The following is a 20,478-nucleotide window of genomic DNA, read 5'->3' on the forward strand; positions in this document are numbered from 1 at the left end:
CTCCGCGTCACGTACATAGCAACAAGAGGGGAGGGGGGGGGGAGTGGGGGGGAGGGGGTGTGGCCTGACAGGGGAGGGGTGTGGCTGAGAGAGGGTGGGAGGGGCTCTCGCTCAGTTACCAGCGAAGCTGAGCGAACGAAGTCCACAGTCACTACACTTCACGGTACGCGCCGCGAAGCCCTTTGAAGAGACGTGAAGCGCAACCGTGTCCGGGGCCGCAGTGGAGTGACCGGGGCCGCAGTGGAGTGACCGGGGCCACAGTGGAGTGACCGGGGCCACAGTGGAGTGACCGGGGCCACAGTGGAGTGACCGGGGCCACAGTGGAGTGACCGGGGCCACAGTGTAACCATGTCCGGGGACACTGTAGTGACCAGGGCCACAGTGTAGTGACCGGGGCCACAGTGTAACCATGTCCGGGGGGCACTGTAGTGACCGGGGGCCACAGTGTAGTGGCCGGGGCCACAGTGTAACCATGTCCGGGGGGCACTGTAGTGACCGGGGGCCACAGTGTAGTGACCGGCAAAACACAGCAGATCTACGCAACGCACATCTGTCTGCCATCCCTGCATTATTATTATATATCGTATCATATACGGGAGGGGGGGGGGGGGGGGACCTCGGGGCAGGTTTCCTGACTCCACGCACACAGCCCCTAATAACAATCCCCTCCGAAACAAAACCATAATAAATTGATCGTTTTCAATCCACGGCTGTTTGTTTGTGGGACACTGTTGTGCGCAATCGGCCGCCGCGTTTCGCCCACAAATATAATGTCAATTCACTTTACAGTCTATTCTGTGAAGGGCTTTGAGACGTCGAGAAGACGTGAAAAGCGCTCTATCGAGGATTATTATTATTATTATTATTCCTTGCATTTGATATAGGCCCCTTATCACATCTTCGAGACGTCTCAAAGCGCTTCACAGAATATAATGTCAAGTGTAGCGACTGTGAATTCTGTGGGCGCAAAGCAGCGGCCAGTTGCGCGCAGCAGCGTCCCGCAAACAGCCGTGGATTGAGTGAGTGACCACATTTTTATTTTTTTTTAAAAAAAAGTTAATTTAAGATTAGAGGGAGACGGACACAAGAGCGAGAGAGATAGACACGGCATTACTGTCAGTGCTGGAGATTATAAAGCAAATATTATCACGTTCAACTCACCTCCTGAATTAATCCTCGCCATCGCTCGTCGTCTGGACTCGCATGAGAATAACAGCCACTTACGTGCGAGATAGTGGAACGACGGCCGCAGCACTTTAAGACGAGCGGGGAAACAAAAACAAAATATTCTTGTCCATCAAAGGACCGCAAAGAAGAAAAGCTCCAGGAGAACATTTAACTTATATTTATTTCAGACCAGCTGAACAATGAGAGTTCGGGGGGAAAAAAAAAACAGAAAGTGTAACAATACAGAACACATATTCACAATTAAACGCTTCCCATGATAGTCTGACATTTCCTGAGATTTATTGCCTTTCTTTTTGGTCAGCTGGGTGTCTGACGCAGGCAGAAACCCATCACCCGCTTAAGAGTACCCAAACCATCCCATGTACACATGGAAATCCTAGAGATAGATAGATTTTTAGAATACGCATTCTCTCCCTGGGACACACACACATACACACACACACACATGTATCCTGCTTACCTAATTCCCCAAAGTATTAGGCGCAGGTTGGGAAGAGCCGAGGCTTGGGGACACCAGAATGCGCGTTAGGAAACTGCTGGATTACCAACTAAAACGGCACAGCTTGCCAATGATGTCGAGGTTGGGCAAGCTTTCCCTCTGTTTGTCCAGCGAGGACCACCCCATTAGGGCTTTGACTTGCAGGATACTTGCTCTCCAATAGTGTAAGTACACCACAATTCCATTACAATGTTTAAAAGAGCAAGATCTTTGAACAGGGGAAGGAAGGACGAGGGGGGGGGGGGGCGGCCTTCGTTCAAAGTGCTCCTCATGGCCGGATGAGCAAATAATCATCTTTGGTAAACAAATTAAAGAACTTGCATTTTTACAGCACTTTTTGGACCCAAATCAGATCTTTTTCTGTTCCGACGCAAAAACAACCACTTGCATTCAGACCGCACTCTTCGCATAGGATAACATCTCGAAGCATTTCACAGCAGCTGGACACCAAGCAAGGGTGAAGGGGGAGGTGACCATAAGTGCGGTCGAAGAGATAGGTTTAAAGGTAGGATTTAAAGGCAGGTAGAGAGCGGGCAAGGTGGAGGGATGTAGGCAATGAGTTCCAGAGGTTAAGGATATACTGACTTTAGACTTTGAGACTTTGCTGTGCACAAAATGGTTACTACACTTGACAATAATTACTGTAAAGCACTTTGAGACATTTTTACGGGACACAATGGATGAAAATACACGTTTCCTTTTTTCCCCCCCTTTTTTTTAATCTCAGGCTCTGTGTTTCTTGTTCCAAACTCTTATTGTCACACTATTCTCTCTCTTTCTCTCTCTTGTTCTTAGCTCGTATCCTCTCCTCTTCCTCAAGATCATTTTACCTTTTCCAACCAGAGTTCCACCGCAAAAGTGAAACATCCCTACAGAGGTCTTATTATCCCTATTTGCTATGATACTAGAGTTGTGAGGAAGGGAAAGATTTTACGCAGGGTGGAGGAAGTAAAGTCAACCTAAGGGCACCACTGGAACCTGCAAGGCTAAAATTTATCTGAGGTCAAAGAACAAAGCTGCAGCAATACTACTTTTCCCCTTTTATTGAAAAACATCTTATTTGGTTGCATTTTGTCTGTAGTTCATTGGTATATTCCTCATTCGAGCACTATTGAAAAGCCATCCTTTCCAAAATGTCCAGTGTTGGATGGCATTCCCCACATTTCACCGTCCTCACAATGGAAAAGCAGCACTCAGTAATGTAATGGACTTTTGCATATTTGCTATTTGTCCCGGTTTCAACGCTTCAGGTTCAACTGGACCACATCTGACAGAGGAGCATTGACTGAAGTACATAAAAAAAAATTGCTACCAGACCAATCTTCAGTTGAGGTTTATCACGATACCTTCCATTTGTATCTTTCGTCTTGGAACAGAAAATTTCCCTTTCGGAAAACTGAAACACAAAAACAAATAAAAGATTTAGCTTTTGTTCATCTTCAAGTCAAGGTCAACAGACAACAGAATTTATCTGGAGGATTGTTAGCCAGGACCCTGGGAGAAACTCACTTCTGTTTTCGGATAGTTTCATGGCATCTTTGTTGCCCCCCTTAACAGGCAGAGGGAACCTCGGCTTAACCACTCATCTGAAGGATGGAACTACTTGCAATGCAACTGACTGTGTATTTTGACTGCGGAATGCCACACGGAGGTTCTCAACTCACTTACTGTCGGCTACAAGTCCTCCCTCGAAGCAGAGCGAATGGACTCGTGGGTGGCTTGTTGGGCCTTGACATTTTTTTGAGAACTTCCCGAAGCCGTCTTCATCGAGTCGTCGTCCCAGATGGTGGAGGTCTCGGTGTCGCTGAACCACTCGGGGTCCCCGGTGTAATGAGTGGGAAACACCAGCAGAGGGCGCACCGAGAAAGCTTTCAGATCTCGTTTGGAGTAAATCTTCTTATATTCCTTACTGGAAAAGAAGAAAAATAAACACCGTTTATTTCCCTTTTTTTTTTTAAAAAAAAGCATCAACAACAACAACAAGTTGGGTTTATATAGCACCCTCCACGCCGGACGGCGTCTCAGAGCGCTTTACAGTAATGGATCCCGGGACCGAGCCGGGGGAGGGGGGAAGGTGACCAAAGGTATCCATTTGTGCCGGAAACATTCCCCACTCTAACAACCTCATATAAATAAAAATTCTTTCTCTAACCTTCCATTTGCATCTTCTGGTGATCACTGACTCGCTCGTCAGTGAAAATAGGCTTTCACCATTATTCATAATTTTGACAACCTCCGTTGGAACATCCCCCTGACCTTCTCTGCTGGATGGGATAGTACAGTACAGAGGAAGCTTTCTCTCCATCTGATTCTTATTGCACCCTGACAGTGGGAAATGTAGGCAGAGCTTTACTCTGCACTTATCATGTGCTTAACTTGCCCAGAGTATGCTGGGTGAGATATTGAAGAAGGACCTTTACTCTCTGGTGTATCTAACCTAAGTGCAAGAAGGGACAGTATTAATGATGATAAAATAATCCTTGCATTTGATATAGCCCCTTATCACACCTTCGAGACATCTCAAAGCGCTTCACAGAATATATTGTAAAGTGAATTGACTGTGCATTTTGTGTGTGAAAGTGAGTGGAAAGGGATCCATTTATATAGTAACGACTATATAAGTGTACTGTATATAATACTATATACAACCAGGCCCGTTACAGCTGGGATGAGACTGAAGAAAATCATCTTTACTTTGACCTTTTGATCACCTCGTCTCCTGCTCTATACACACAGCCGCCCACTCGAACGCGGAACATTTGGAAACCCGGGGGAATGTTTCACAGAGCAGCTGCGACTGGATAAGAACAGTTCCAACGCCGCGCAAAAAAAAAAAAAAAAAAAAATCATTTGCAAAGAAAATATGATCACACTACCAGACAAAAATCTGCATCAGTTTGGAGATTATTGTATTTGCTGCCAGTTCAGATTCACACAACATTTGAGAGGAAATTTCACTCCAGTGGGATGTCATCGAGCAGCACCTCACAGGGCCACACTCTTTATTACCATGAGCGCAGGGGTTTGCTGTTCTTTCGCTCAGCAATGTTTGTGTTGGCTCAAGGTGAAGGCGAGAGCTGCAACTGACGGCAAGCTAAAACATGGACAGATGACTGAGATTTCTTCCCATATGCATCTGGATGAATCATTCGAACGACACATGTTTCTCATCAGTTTAACTCTTTGATTTTCAATGTTTGCAAGGAAGATCCTGCACCTCAGCCAAAAACGTACAACTTTTTAACCCTTTCCCTGGGCACCTGCGCACTGGATTCTTCATGAATTGATGCATACTTCCTGGTGTCTATCATAAATATACCCCTTGCAATCCTGAACCTGGACCCCCTTTTGTCCCGCTGTCATGGTGTATAATTAACAATCCTTGCCTTTAACGTTGGACCTGTAATATCAAGAATGTCTCAAAGTGCTTCCCGGGTAAACACTGTCAAATGCAGTGACTGATTGTTTGTAGGCAAAGGCAGTAGCCAATTTGCACACAGCATTGTCCCACAGACAGACATTGCAATGGACTGCAAATGTGAAGCGCTTTGAGATATTCCATGGGGTGCCAATTGCCCTCTAGGATTTGGACCTGGAGGGAACTTGGCATCCCATGGGACTGTACTGCAATAGAAAGAAAAAAAAAGAGTCTAATATCTGAAGGAGAGGAGGAATAGGAGGAGGGGAAGATGAGAGAAAATTGGAGGAGAGAAAAATGTCGAAAGGAAGAAAAGCTTTCTGTTGAAGACAAATATGGAAACAGTAAGCTGAAAGCAACTGTTGTGTAGACTGGAAGTCCAGAGACTCTCCCGAGTTATGTGAAGCGGAATGTCTGATAAAGAAAACTCTCAGGAGAGCAAGAGATCACTGTAAGAGCCGACCAATAACTGTGTCCCACACAAGTTAAGGAAGCAGCCAGAAACACCCTCTAAGGTACTGACTACTCACAGAACTTAGATCCTGGGCTGATTGCAACACTCACAACCAGGCAGATAAACAGAGGGATTTTTTTTTGAGGGCAGTGGGGTAAAAGAGGGGCTGGTGGGGGGGAGAGAGAAAGAAGGAAGGAGAACTTGTTTATCTTGAGAGGAAATAAACATTGTTCTCTTCTGTTCCTGGATGAACTCCTGTAATTTAAACGCTGGCTATGATTTATTGCATTAGTCATCACTGACAAAAAATTTCCAGACATTTTGGGGTTTTATCAGTAGTAACAACTGGCGGTTGGTCCAAATTCCTTTCCATGTACATATTGCCCTTGCTTTCTACGCTCTTATTTTACAACCCACAGATTGAACATAAACCGCTTCATATGGACATTATGTGTGGAACAGTTACTGGACCGTGTCTGAAAACCCAGAGGCAAATCATTTCATAACAATTACTCTCTTCCTCCTAAAAGCTTTCAACTCTCGACTCCTTCCTTCTGTCTCCTGAGATACAATTCCACAGACACCACCCGATACCTCACTTAAGTGGCCAAACCTAGACATCAGCCACGATAATGAGTGTCACCAGGTTATTGATAATAATCCTTGCATTTGATATAGCACCTTATCAGATCTTTGAGACACCTCAAAGCGCTTCACAGAATATACTGTACATTTTGTGGGGGAAACACGGCAGCCATTTGGACACAGTAGTGTCCGACAAACAGTCGTGGATTGAAGTGACCAATTTATTATTATTATTATTTGAAAGAATTATTACCCCTGGAAAAGCAAACCGCCAATCGACTAACAACAGGGTTCCTACTCACTGGCAGGTAAACAGAAGGGTGTGGAATAAGGAAACTTGCCCAACATTTCACTTGCGAGGTTAGTGCTTTAACCACTGAGCTGCAGGACTCCACAATTTGGAGCTGGGTGTCTAACAGATGCGGAAACCCATCACCGTGCTTAAGAGTATCCAAACCAAACTGAGAATTCCATGCATCTCACTTGACTAAATGGCAATGGTTGGCCATTTTGGGAGTGAGGGCACAATGGTATTGAGAGTTAGTATGTTCACAACGAATAAAGGTAGACTCACTTGGGGTGTTTGTTATACATGATGGGAAGGAACTCGTCCACGGGCAGGATTTTGGTCAATGGCTGCGCATTGATCAGTTTCCTCGCACCCTGCAGTGACATGGCGTAGGCCAGAGTCCAGTAGGAATAGTCAGCGACCACCAGGTTCTTGACGTTATTCACAGATGTCTCTTGGTTGGGGTTCACTAGTTTTCGACCGAGGTAGCTGCAATGCAGGCAAAAGTTACATATTTTGCATTCCATTCACCCTCTCTTAGATTACGACTGAAGATCTTCCTCTTCAACCACGCTAACGTCACCTCCTTCCTCCCCCTGGCTCGGGGTCAGTCCTCACCACTGCTGAACACTCCCGGACGCTGCCCCACGTGAAGGGCGCTATATAACTGCAAGTTGTTGTTTCTTTCCTACCAATTTTCTCTCTCTCTACACCCCCCCCACCTCCAACTCTTCCAGTGGCAATTTTTTTAATGAGTGTTTGATATGTAGATGTGGTTATACAGACCATAGACAAACGTACAAAGAGAGACTGAGAGGAGAAAAAGAGAGACAAACAAAATGAAAAAAAAACAGGTAAAAATATGATCATTATCCTTACATCTGATATAGTGACTTTCACATCAGGAGGACTTCTCAAAGCGCTTCACAGCATATACTGCAAAGTGTAGTTACTGTGTGTTTTTATTGGCAAAAATAGAGAAATAGGAGACAAAGGCAATACAGATGGAAACAGTGTGAGAGAGACAGACAGACATACACAGACTATTGGCAGAGTATGAAGATGTGATGGAACTGTGAAAGTTACCTAATTCCATCTAATGAAGTTGACACCGGGTCTATACATTCCCTTGACCTCATTTGTCTGGAATTCTCTCGGCCTCCTTTATGTCCCGGATGAGTCGTAATATCAGCACAGGATGATGAACAGCAGAAGCAGAGAGCGCAGGAGATACAGTCGTTTGCAGTTCATTATTCCTTCCCCCTCTCACAACATAATTCAGGTTGAAGGGTACTGACTGCAAGCTGCAATGTTGATATGGACCAGTTTCCACTTTCCGTGGGAGGCTAACGCAGTGGCTCCAATAACTACTGATAAAATATGCTTCTCACTACACTCCTTAATGCTACACTCCACTGCCGACATATTGAAAAAAATAACTTCAGAGCTGGAAAGAAAAGGCAGAAAAACACAGCATTGCGGATCGAAACATTTACTCACATAAGGTCCCATTTCAAACCGGCTGCCCGAATATCTGCCATCAACTTCAACAGCTTCCTTTTGAAATAAGCCTCGAACCTGACATCGTCTTCAAATACTAGAATATTGTTCAGCTTCCGATCCACAATCTGCGACCACATTAAAACCTTGTTATCTTCTCAGCTCAACCAAAATAATGCTCCCATCATTTTCAACTTTTCTTCAGTGAACAATTTTTTTTATTTTTGGTCGGCTGGGTGTCTGGCACAAGCGGAAACCCACCACCGTGCTTAAGAATATCCAAATCAAGCTAAGATTTCCATGCATTCCACCTACACCTGGAAATCCCAGAGATAGATTGTTGGAATGGAATGGGCTCTCTCTCTCTCTCCCTCCCTGGAGGGATGCAGCCTGCTTACCTAATTCCGGAAAGTATTAGGCGTAGGTTAGACCCTAGAGTGTGTGTTGGGGTAACTGCTGGAGTCTAACCAGCTAAAACCGCATAGCTTGCCATTGGTATTGCTGTCTGCCAAGAATTCCCAGCTACTTGTCCAGCTAGGACCACCCTAGCTGTTAGGGCTTTGGCTTGCAGGGTGAACGATACATTCAGATGTGACGAGACGAGGAGGACTCCTATTTTGCACAAGATTCCCTTTCGGATGCTCCAAATGCAAAATGATAACACAGGCACCAATACATTGAAAGCCATAAAATGGTGTGCTGCATACCTCTTTCCAGATGTTGTAGTGACTGAGGAAACAGCCCACCTCCCCCTTGGTTAGGGTCCTGTGGGAGAATGGGTCATTGTATCCTGGGAGCATGTCAATACCCATGGCTTTTAATGTACTGCTGTTCAGAGCACTGTAGAGAGAGAGAGAGAGAGAGAGAACAATCAATTCAGGGTCACGAACAGCAATTTTAAGAGAAACGTTACCTGCCACAGAGAGTAACCAACAACTAGAAAAGATTGCCAGAAAGTGTGGTTGAAGTCAGGACCCAAAGCTCATTTAAGAAAAATACGTAACGATATAACAACAACAACAAAATGACATTTGTATACAACACTGAAATGAGCATCCAAAGTTGAAGCTCGGTTTTGTGAGGCACTGACTGTCTCCACCCCACATTCCAATCTGTATTCAATGTTTCCAGTTGTCTGGTTGGCAAGAAAATATGGGAGGATTGGTTGCAATTTTGTCTAAGAGAGGACATGCTCCGCTTTAGAATGGTGAGAGTCATCCCTTCTGACCCAAATTCCCAATCACATCTGGACCACAGCCGCAAAAGCACCTTGCAATAGATGGACATCTTCCCGAGGGGAGGGGGCGACTGACCGAAGTTCTCCAGTTAAGAATGGTATCGATGGGGTGGGGGTGGGGGGGTCAGGTCTCTTCTTCCACGAGGGGGTAGAAAATTAACATTTCTCTTCCTCTGCACCTACACTGAGCTTTCTCTAACTGTTCATCTCACTCTTAACCCTATCGAGGTAAGGGCAAACTGAGTGAGAGAGTCACGCATACCAAGGCAGAGAGGCTGAAAGAGAGTGAGACACATAGACAGCTGCACAGAAAGTGGATGAGACATAGAGAGAGAGAGAGAGAGAGAGGCAGAGAGAGGCACAAATGCACAGAGAAAGAGATACACCCCATATCTACAATGCATCGGTCCCAATTAAAAAAGGTATAGAGTTTCCCAGTGTATCCTCTCATCAGGCTTCAGAAGAGCCTGTTCAATTGAAGAGGTAGTAACAACCATCTCTCCCACACAAAGTCAAAGATCACACGCGTTACTGCTGCTGATTTTTCTGAAGTCTCCTATATTCAGCCTCGTTTAGCTCATTTTTACCCCCCCGAGGTACATCTCAATTTGCAAAAGAATTGAGGCCACATTTACATGAACAGATCCAGATCTGCCCATAAACAAGAGCAAACCTGACCTCCTCGGGGAATGTTGATGCAATCACGAAGATGTGATTTATTCAGAGATAAAGCTGCAGACACTGAGACTAGCAGGAATGCGTCATTCAGAGAAACAGGCATTCTCAGCAAAAGAGGAAGAGGCCATTCAACCCATAATAACACTTACTTTTGATTCAGCACCTATAACATCAAGAAAGTCTCAAAACACATCAGTTCCCGTAGTGTGAGTTATCGCGGCTGTGTACTTTTCGTTTAAAGCAGCAGCCAATATGGTTACAGAGGGTTCAGGATACAATAGAACTAAACTTCCTGATTCACCTGCCGTCCACTGCATCCACCAGTTTGCAGTCAATCTCCTGCTCATACAGCGATTGAAGCATTCGTTCCCTCCTTTCGGGCCGACGACGGAGGTTTATCAGAAAAATCTGCCACAAAACAAGAGCGGGACATCAGTGAGGCTGCCACTAATATACGCGGTAACACAGCTCAGTCACAGATTCAGCAACGGGCCAACTAACAACCATAAACAGCCATAGAATAATCCTTGCATTTGACGTAGCGAATTATTACATCTTCGAGATGTGCCAAAGCACTTCACAGAATATACTGTAAAGTGAATTGACTGGATATTTTGTGGGCAAAACTTGGCAGCCAATTGCACACAGCAGCGTCCCACAGTCATGGAATGAGTAACTAAATTGAAGGGATCATTACCCCCAGAAAGCGATCCGCCAATCAACTGGGTTCCGACTTACTGCTAGGTAAACAGAGGCATGTGGAGTAAGAAAACTTACCTAAGGTTTCACCCTGCCCGGGAATTTTCTGGGAAAACACAGGTTTTCTTGCTCGCAAGGCGAGGGCTCTAACCACTGTGCTACAGGACTCCACGTAAGGTTAATGATCAATCATTCCAGAGGATTGTTGGCCAAGACAAAGGGAGCAACTTCCTTGTCTTTTTGAATAGTGCCACAGGATCTTAAACGTTCATCTGAACAAGGACTGGGTTTGTCACTGGGAGCTGGGCTAACATTGCCCCCAAAACAATCGCACATAAGACCCTTACAATTAACGGACAAAGACTTTCAATGCATTGGTCTGGATTTAAATCCAGGTCCTAAAAGTGAAAAGTCCTGCACACTTTCTCCTCTGTCTCATGCACAATCATCTTATATCAGCGTTCATGTCAGGTTCGACTCTCCTGTTCAAGACTCCAGCTATCCTGAAAATCCAACTAAATGACAGCTGTTCCTTATTTACCTCATCGAATCTCATTTTATCCGGATGTTTTGGTGGGAGATGGACAAACTGGGACGGCATCATGGGTGGCCCATCAACTGTGAGTATGAAGACAAAACACGGCTGTTAGCGTGGAAGCAAACAAGAAATCTCAGAATATCCACTATTACTGCTGGGCTGTGCAGAACACCTGCGGTTTTCAAAGTAAGCAACGTCAGTGTTGGGGAATGGAATATATTCCTGAACGCCTCTATATATTACACTCTGAGTCCACCCTAAACACTGCCAGTGGAGTCTCATAGCATAGTGGTTAGCGCTCTCGCCTCGTTTCTTTAAGACTCATTAGACATTGTAATGATTTCACGACTTTTTGGTCACCTTTGTACGTACATTCATCAATCATATTCATATACATTATCATTGATTTTTTTTAAGAACAGAAACACAGACTCCTCCTGACATCTTCACAGATGTTTTCAGCACAGAAAATGATCATTCACTTTGTGGCTGTTTGTGGCACTTTGATGAGCAAACTGGCTACAGCCGTTGCCTACAAATACAAAATGGTTAAAGTCTGGTTGAATCCTGCAAAGCGCTTTGAGGCATTTTGGCAATGTCGTGAAATATTATGTTAAATGCAAGAATTGTGATTATTAATACTGAAGTGACCCCTCCCTTTATTCTCAGTTCAGAGCAATGCTGAGTTGGCAGTACAAATGAGTCACTAAAACACAAGAAACACTACAACACAGCAGTAAATGTCTAGTTGTGCTTTAAAAAGCGGAAATTACCCTCTTACTGCATTAAATTATTGTGCTGAAAATGGACTCAGTTTGTTGCTGACACCCCGGTCTGTATTCATTGCTGACCCACAGGCAGCCAGCAGAATACAGCCTACAAACCCAGACATACCCACACGGAGGTTTAATGGTTTGATCCTGTCAAGACGAGGCCTCAGAGCATTGCTAGGAATCCCTCCGTAACGATTAAGACCTCAATCTAGCTTTGCAATTGACGTTATTCTCTGGTGTTAGCCACTTCTCTCCCATACGACAGGCCATTGATCCCGTTAAGACAAGAACCCCAGAGTATCGGACCGTCCAAGTTTGTTCATCTTCATAAAGCTCAAACCTATGATATTCGATCTTAGCCATTTTCCACCCTCACCACCTTCCACCCCTATCAAGTGTGAGATCCATGGTATCCATTACGCAGAGATCTCTGCGCATTGATGACTTCACTTACTCAGGGCATCCAGCATCAGATGAATGAAGTTCAGACTGTCATCTTCCAGCGTGTGTTGTGGTTTGGCTGGCACGTTGACAAAGCCATAACGTTCTTTATTGCACATGTATATCTGAGCATCTGTGAATAGAGAAAAGGCATGGGGACTGTTAGGGAGAGAGGCTTAGTACATGCACAGCTCAGTGCACTGAGACATATGCACAGGGGGATCTCACATCTGATCATGTCTACCAAATGGGTTGTGAGGGAGTTGCAATTGGCTTCAGCGCTTCCTGGGTGAAGGAGGGGTAGGGAAAAATGAGGCGGTGTACCCAGAATAATCGCTATCTGGGTATCTTTTCTGAAGATTTTTGCGTGTGTGAATTAAATAATTCCATTAACCTTCCTCCCCGGCTCAGTGTCATGCTCCGTCACTGTCCAGCGCTCTGGGACTTTACCCTGCGTGAGGAGCACTATATAAATGCAAGTTGTTGTTATTGACTGTTGCGTGAGATGGAAATTGGGTTATTGTGAGGGAGCTCTGTGGAATCAGAATCCAGGATGGTTGAGCAGAGGGTGGGGTGAGAAAAGGAAGCTTCCCTGAGACAAAAATGAAACTTCAATGAAGAATGTTCCTCAAAAAGATAGTTTAGCGACCCGCAAGTCTTCTAGGCACCCAGACAATTTGTGATACAACTTAAATCCTGCATTGAAGGCAAGCTTTCACTTTAATGGTACCTGACATTTCACTTGACACCCAATGAGTTGTCCTTTCGAACATACTCCTTTAAACCTATTTTTTTCCTAATCACACGCATCCTCCGCCCCCTTACCTGAAGCTCGACAGGAGAAGGCAAACACGATGATATCGTCGAAGGGCCAGGAGTAGTCCGGGTGCGGGGGGAAAAAGGCCAGCCCCTGCGATGACTCTTTCCGAAGGTCGATCAGGAAGGTAGAGTGCACCATGGGGACGGGAAAGCAGCCCAAACGGTAACGGTTTCGAGTTGGGAAATATTCTGCCGTCCTGCGGTAATAGCCCTTCGCAAAAACAAAACAAGGTGACATCACATCCATTAGTTACGCCCAGGGAGGCAAACAGCACCCGCACGTTCAAGACTCCAGATGAATCTCTCAGCAACTGCAGACCTGCACCATTCTGCAACTGCTATCAAGCCCATTAGATAGGCTCTCCAGTTGCTAGTGGCTTGGCCTCTCTTGGAGCTCGCTCACACTCTAATTGCAAAGCTCCAGAAAGGATTTCCCCCAAATGATCATGAGGTTTTCACTGCTTTTTTTGCCTCCCCTCGGGGGGGACTGGGCAGCCAGCAACAACAGGGAACTGGAGTCACTGGTAGGACAGTAAGGTGGGAATTCTCGAAGGAGGAGAACAAATGGGCCAAACAGCCTATCTTGTGATCAAAACACAAATGAGCTTGTGTTAAACCTGAGGGACCTCACCTGGGGTGTGATCCCACACCAGAAATTGGAATAAGCTGTCTGTGATTCCAGCATCGGAGCTACAACAGTTTTGTTCTCAGCGATCATGAGCTTCAGTGTCTGGTCATTGCTGAGAATGTTATCTGTGTCGACGTACTAGAAAATAAGGAGACATATTTCAAATAGGAAGTGCGGGTTCTAAAACCTTAAAGAGAACAGTAGCTTTTTACCCCTGTGGGTCAAACTGCTTTCAGAATGGATATTTTGTTGTGTGTCAGGCTAGCTCAGTTGATAACACATTCATTTCTGAGTCAAATGGTTGTAGGCTCAAGCCCCATGGCTTTAAATTCATGTAGTCTAGACTGACTTTAAAGAAGACTTTGGCCAGTTCTACTCACCATGATGTAATCAGCCCATTGCTTTCTGGCAGTTTTGAGGGCAGCTTGCTTCAGTTTCATCACGTATTCATACCTCTCGTGAGTCCAGTGTTTGGGGCCCAATTCGTTGGGATAGGACCTGTTTGGGCAGTGCACGAGGACAAGAGTTACACACAAGCAGCAACAACTGGAGTTAAACAGCACCTCACTTACGTGGGCCAAGATGGAAGGTGCGATCAAGGATTGGACACAGTCAATGGTCAATCGTGCTAATGTTCTGACCTGTTCTCAACCTACCCAAAACACCACACGCAAATACACGTGTCCCATTGCTCTGACACACAGACATGTACACGCACACACACATAGGTTCCAGCATTCTGGAAACACAAACACATTTCCAGGCTCCAACTATGATGCACAGTTTGTTTCTACAATACACACAGACAAGATGATATTTTCTAGAATATGGAGTTTGCTGACTCGAGTCAGGTCTTCAGTTGGGGACAGGAATGGGGTGGCTTTAACAGAGAGATATGAACTCCACACTTGCACCAAATTAAACTGTCATTAGAATTTAATACACTTCATTGGTTGCTAATTTCATTGTGCAAGTTATGAATCAAGCACATCTGTGCCCTTGGTAAATTGAGCTCTTCAGAATTTCAGAGCCAGCATTCATCCTCCAGACGTGTGGCCAGTCAGGAAAGAAGAGTTTTTATGGAAAAGGTATTCCTGGTAGATTATTCCAAGCAGCCCCCCTCCCCCCCCATCTCTTTTCGCTACAGGGGATTTCCATTCAGAGTTTAATGTTTCCTTGTGGTTCTGAGTTAGAGGCTGGAAAACTGCCAGCAAGAGAAAGTGATCTGCAGATGTGCAAAGCTCCTCATCGTTCTCGTTGTGGGAGCTTGTAGTCTCAACCGACCCTTTAGTGCAGCACTGGAGGAGTGCTGCAGAGTCAGAATTGCTGTGCTTTACAATGAGGTGTTAAAGCAAGGCACAGGTTGAAGATCCTACGACGCAGCTAAGCCATCCTTAGTCAACAATAACTTGCATTTATATAGCACCCCCCACATGGGTAGTGTCCCAGAGCACTTCCACACCCTCATGATAACAGGATCTCTCTTTCCCCTTCTGATCTTTCCCCTCCCTGACACAAAGCCAAGTTGACTTCAAATAGCTCAACACAGACTGGGCACTGACATTGTGGTCCGTGTGGCTCAGTGCTGCCCTGTGCGATGTCCTTACCTCTGGGACATCAGAGGAGCCGAGGAACTTGCTTCTGAAGAGGGAATTCGGGGGGTGAGGGAAGGAAAGGATGGGGGGGGGCGATACGGACACTTACTCTGGTTTGTCCATCGGGCGCCACTCGACATTGTGGTAGAGTTTCTGCACATTCGTCAGCCATTCTCTCAGGATGGCGGTGGTGTTGTCAATGTTGTGATCAGTCACTGCCCTGGGGAAAGCCAGACGTTAATAATAATAAAAATAAATTGGTCACTTCAATTCACAACTGTTTGTGGGACGCTGCTGTACGCAATTGACTGCCACGTTTTGCCCAGAAAAAGTACAATCAATTCACTTTACAGTATGTTCTGTATTATTATTCACAGCCCCCTCCAGGGTAAAGCCAGCAGATTTCAGCACGTTCCCTCACCTGATCCAGACCCAGAGCTTGCGATGACAAGATGAAACAGCTTAACCCACATTACTGATGAACATAGGCTAAAAATGGGAATGAATTCAACCCCAATAATCACCAGAGCAACTGGTCACACACCTAAAGGCTGCGCAGTGTGTGTAATTGGCTACTGCATAAAATGTCTGAGGCAGAGGGGGAGGAGGAGGGAGTTCCAGCGGTGGGGGGGGTGGGCTTAGCAGATGAAGGTTCAGTCACTGAAGGTGGTGTGAAGAGAGCGGGGGACAGGCAGTCACATTTTGCCCACAAAATACACAGTCACCCCACTTGACAGTATACCTTGTGAAACACTTTGAGACGTCTCGGTGACGTGAAAAGGTGCTTCATCAAATGCAAGGAGTATTATTATTCTTATTATTAAATTAGCCAAGCGGCTAGGGCAAGCAATCGAGTGAGGCAGGAGATCGGGAGGGACGTGGACATGAAAGGATTTATAGCTGAGGGTGAGGACCTTGAATCGCCACCAATGTAGCCTCTTCAACACTCCCCACAACTCCGCCACCTCCTTCCGAACAAGGTTCAATCTGCTGCTCATTCAGTATTAAGGCTCACACAAGAATAATGGCCAAGAAGGAACTACCCTCAGTGCTGTGTGTGTGTGTGTGTGTGGGGGGGTGAGTGTCAGACGCCTAAGGAGATGAGGAAACAGTTAAATCAGGGGGGAGAAAACTCTCAAAGCAAGAAAAAACTTAGGGAGGGAGGAGAGAGGGAGAATTCCTGTGGATTCTGTTCCCTTTGTGCAGGAATGGGACCCCAGGGCTGACTGGGTGTGTAACATGTACTGATAACTCCAGAGTCTCACAGGAACTCAGTGCTTACATGGTCTGTGGCTGCCACATCTGCAAATGTAAAGCATATTTCCCTCTCCCCTAAACAACAACAAACAACACACAAACAACACCCACACCTCTCTCCCCCCCCTCCCACCCCCCCCCAAAAAAAAACAACCAACATACACACACCATCGAACGTGTCTTTCTTGTGTGGGAACAGAGTCGGTTAATATGTGGAGACAAAGAAATGTTTTGTGCAGCAATTGGCAGTCAGATGGCGTTTTGACTTAACACACACTTACGTGGAGTGTATTAATGGTTTGATGTGTGTTTGAGGTGACTTTTTAAACAGGGGATTTGCGAGGCACACACACACACATACAACACACATACAACATACATACAACACACACATACACACACACACACGCACACATACAACATACATACAACACACATACAACACACACACACACATACACACATACAACACACACACATACACACACACAACACACACACATACACACATACAACACACACACACACACACATACACACACATACAACACACACACACACACATACACACACAACACACATACAACACACACACACACATACAACACACACACATACAACACATACACACACATACAACACACACATACAACATACACACATATACACACACACAACACACACACATACAACACACACACACAACACACCCCCCCCCCCCCCCCTGAGTACCATATGGAGACCCTGTGTTTGGGGTAGTCCAGCCTCTCGATGGCCCCGAGGTGATAGGGCAGAGTGTGAGCCGTGTTTCTGGCCACGATGGCGATCAGCACAGTGGGGCTCTGCAGAGAGGACTCGTTGGGTTGTCGCTCCTCCGAGAAGTAGGCGGCAATTTCCGAGGGTCTGAGCAGGAAAACCAGGAACATCGCCATCCACATCGTCTGTCCCCTCCACTGCATTGTCGGGGGGTGTTGCACAGACACAGTCACACACACACAGTCACACACACACACACACAGAGAGAGAGAGAGAGAGAGAGATCAGCTGCACAAGACGAATTACTGGGGGAAGGCACAGCAGCTGTGAACAGAGGCGGAGAGAGTGAGAGGATGCAATAAAGAGAGAGAGAGAATTAGAGAGAAAAAAATGCAGTGACGAGTTTTTTTTTGAGCTCATTCCAAACTCCCAAACAGGGCGGAGACTGAAACTCACCAGAAGTTTGAAGAACATGTAGCCCGAGGCACACAGAAAAGGAATTGCAAAGGATTATTGCTCTCTCTCTCTCCCTCTCTCTCTCTCTCTCTCTCTCACTCTCTCCCCATTTCTTTCTCTTTTTCTCCACCTCTCCCCCACAACCCACAAAAAAAACGACTGCATTGATCCGAATCGAAAAGGAATTCAATAAAATGAATCAATAAAAAACAAAAGAGAGCGATGCAACAGTGAGCAAATAGGAGTAAGTAAAGGGAAGAGTAAGGAAGAGGGACCCTTCCCTGAAATTAAAATGCTGCCTCTTAAGCTATCCGGTTGCGCGGAAAATTCTTATGCACTTATGGAAAATAATAATATTCCCTCCCCAAAAAAACCAATAATAAATTGGTCATTTTCAATCCACGACTGTCTGTGGGACATTGCTGTGCGCCGTTGGCCGCCGCGTTCGCCCACAAATGTACAGTCCATTCACTTTACAGTGTGTTTTGCGAAGCGCTTTGGGACGTCCTCCCGACGTGAAAAGCGCTCTATCAAATGCAAGGATTGTTATTATTATTATTATAATATCTCGGGACACAGTGTACAGTTTTGGACACTTCATGCCAAGCGATTGCCGGGCTAGTGGAAGGCGAGCGAAATGGAGCTTGGTCCTCTTTTGCCGAGGAAGTCCTTATCTTCTTAAACCCCACTAAATTAGCCCCAGGGAGGAATACTTTACATTGGGCGTGAAAAGCGATGCGAGGATGGTTGGAGGCGCTGCGGTCTGTCTGGACTTGTCCTTTGCATTCAAATCCAGGTGTTGCCAGCAGAGAGACGGCGAGAGCAAACGAGTCGGGATCTTTTTAAACAAAATGATCCCCGGAGACGGCGCCTTTCCCGTTGAGAGGGCATCTCGGATGGCTTCACAGGATTTTGTGCAAAGTGTAGTGATTGCGTATTTTCCAGGCCAACGTGGCAGCCAATTTGCACCCAGCGATGTTCCTCAAACAACCATGAAGGGAATGACATAATGTGGAGGGCTGTTGGCCAGAACACTGGGAGAAATTCCATCTGTTTTCAAGCAGTGCCACAGGATCATTAACATGCACAAGAACAGTCACAGTCAGGACTTCAGTTTAACATCCTCCATGCAGTGTAATGTCTTGGGATACTTTTCAGGGGTGGGGCACAGGCACCCATCCCCAGGCAGATACAGAGTAGGAACCCTTGCACCCTTGCTAATTCTTAACCCCCCACTAACCTTGGGTTAGTGACCTAACCTTACCTCCACTGCTTAATACACACTGCAGTCACTCTGCGCTGCGCAGTAACACTGTGACTGTCAGAACAGTTTACAAGGGCAGATTGAAAAGCAGAGAGCGAGTTCCCCTTTTGTGGCTTCAATGAAACAGGAAGTGAAAGGTCCAGTCCCAGACTCAGGACACAAGAAGTGGGTGAGGGGTGAGGGGTGGGGAGGGGGTTTTGTCGGTTCCGGGTTATTGATAGCAACTGATTTCGAAAACTTCAAATTACTTTATTCATCGTTGTGCATGTGCATAATAAGAAAAAATTGGTCACTCAATCCACGACTGTTTGTGGGGCACTGCTGTGTGCAATTGGCTGCCGTGCTTCACCCAAAAAATATAGTCGATTCACTTTACAGTATATTCTGTGAAGCACTTTGAGATATCTCGAAGACGTGATAAGGCACTATTATCAATTGCAAGGATAATTATCATTATTATTATCTGTCCAAGTCCCGTTCAAGACTTTATATTCTCTGCAAGTTTGACATAACTCATGCTTTGCATAAGTCATATTAAATATACGACGACATATGTGAGGTTTACTGTATCCAGAGTGAGACTCAGCAATACAGACACAGAATATCCCAGAATATCAGTCTCAGTTGGAGCTACAATTGGGCCTCAATGCCGCTGGGATTCGGAAGAGGAAATGAGCCAGAGATCCTGCTACCAATTCCTATCTGGAGACCCTTTGCTGGAAACTGTGTGTGTGTGTGTGTGTGTGTAGATGTTAGGCAAGGACAGGATAGGGGCTGGAAATGATGTCCCTGCCCCTGCAATCTAATACCCTGCCATCATTTGTCATCAGCACTGGTGCAAGGAGAACGGTAACCAGTCTACTTGCTCACAAATTCAGCAACACTGGATCCTCAGTCTTTAGCTCCTCCTGGTGGATTAGATGAGTATGATCCAAATTATCCCATTTTGGGACTTCATTGTGAAAGACTTTGGACTCTTACAGCACTTAATAATAATAATAATAATAATCCTTGCATTTGATATAGCGCTTTTCACGTCGGGAGGACGTCCCAAAGCGCTTCACAGAACACACTGTAAAGTGAATTGACTGTATATTTGTGGGCGAACGCGGCAGCCAATGGCGCACAGCAATGTCCCACAAACAGTCGTGGATTGAAAATGACCAATTTATTATTGTTTTGGGTTTTTGGAGGGATTATTATTAGGCTCTATGTGGAGTAAGGAAACTTGCCCAAGCTTACCACTTTAATGGTAATTATTGTTAAATGTAACAACTGTATTTGTCGAGGCAAATGTGGCAACCGTTTTACCTCGAGCAAACTCCCACAAACATGAGGTGCATTTCTGACTAATCTGGAGGATAACTGGTCAGAACAGATACAGATAACAGACTCGCTTGTTTT

At 45.6% G+C, this 20,478-nt stretch overlaps 1 protein-coding gene across 2 annotated transcripts; it reads right to left on the reverse strand.

The window, feature by feature from the left end:
- Positions 1–2,115: 2,115 nt before the first annotated feature.
- On the reverse strand, positions 2,116–17,698 carry cercam (cerebral endothelial cell adhesion molecule). 2 transcript variants are annotated; one of them, XM_042337574.1, is made up of 13 exons: positions 17,331–17,698; positions 15,451–15,561; positions 14,127–14,244; positions 13,750–13,884; positions 13,125–13,329; positions 12,313–12,432; positions 11,089–11,165; positions 10,150–10,256; positions 8,641–8,773; positions 7,934–8,061; positions 6,719–6,922; positions 3,356–3,596; positions 2,116–3,083 (listed from the first exon to the last, which is right to left on the reverse strand). In XM_042337574.1, exons 1-12 carry the CDS (start codon positions 17,555–17,557, stop codon positions 3,362–3,364), a joined length of 1,800 nt encoding a protein of 599 aa, XP_042193508.1. In that variant the 5' UTR covers positions 17,558–17,698; the 3' UTR covers positions 2,116–3,083; positions 3,356–3,361. The 2 variants fall into 2 exon arrangements, with proteins under 2 accessions (XP_042193508.1, XP_042193509.1); XM_042337575.1 differs by having other exon boundaries at positions 3,352–3,596.
- Between the last annotated feature and the right edge of the window lie 2,780 nt (positions 17,699–20,478).

The sequence above is a fragment of the Callorhinchus milii genome, unplaced genomic scaffold (assembly GCF_018977255.1).
Source record: "Callorhinchus milii isolate IMCB2004 unplaced genomic scaffold, IMCB_Cmil_1.0 Scaffold8, whole genome shotgun sequence".
Taxonomy (NCBI): Eukaryota; Metazoa; Chordata; class Chondrichthyes; order Chimaeriformes; family Callorhinchidae; genus Callorhinchus; species Callorhinchus milii.

Bases quoted from the DNA above. Each gene is read 5' to 3' on its own strand.
- cercam (XM_042337574.1), bottom strand. From the start codon at position 17,557: ATGCAGTGGAGGGGACAGACGATGTGGATGGCGATGTTCCTGGTTTTC. The intron at 8,062-8,640 runs GTATGCAGCACA...ATGTGGTCGCAG, and splicing joins ACTACAACATCTGGAAAGAG to ATTGTGGATCGGAAGCTGAA. The intron at 6,923-7,933 runs GTGAGTAAATGT...CCTGCATTGCAG, and splicing joins GGTTTGAAATGGGACCTTAT to CTACCTCGGTCGAAAACTAG.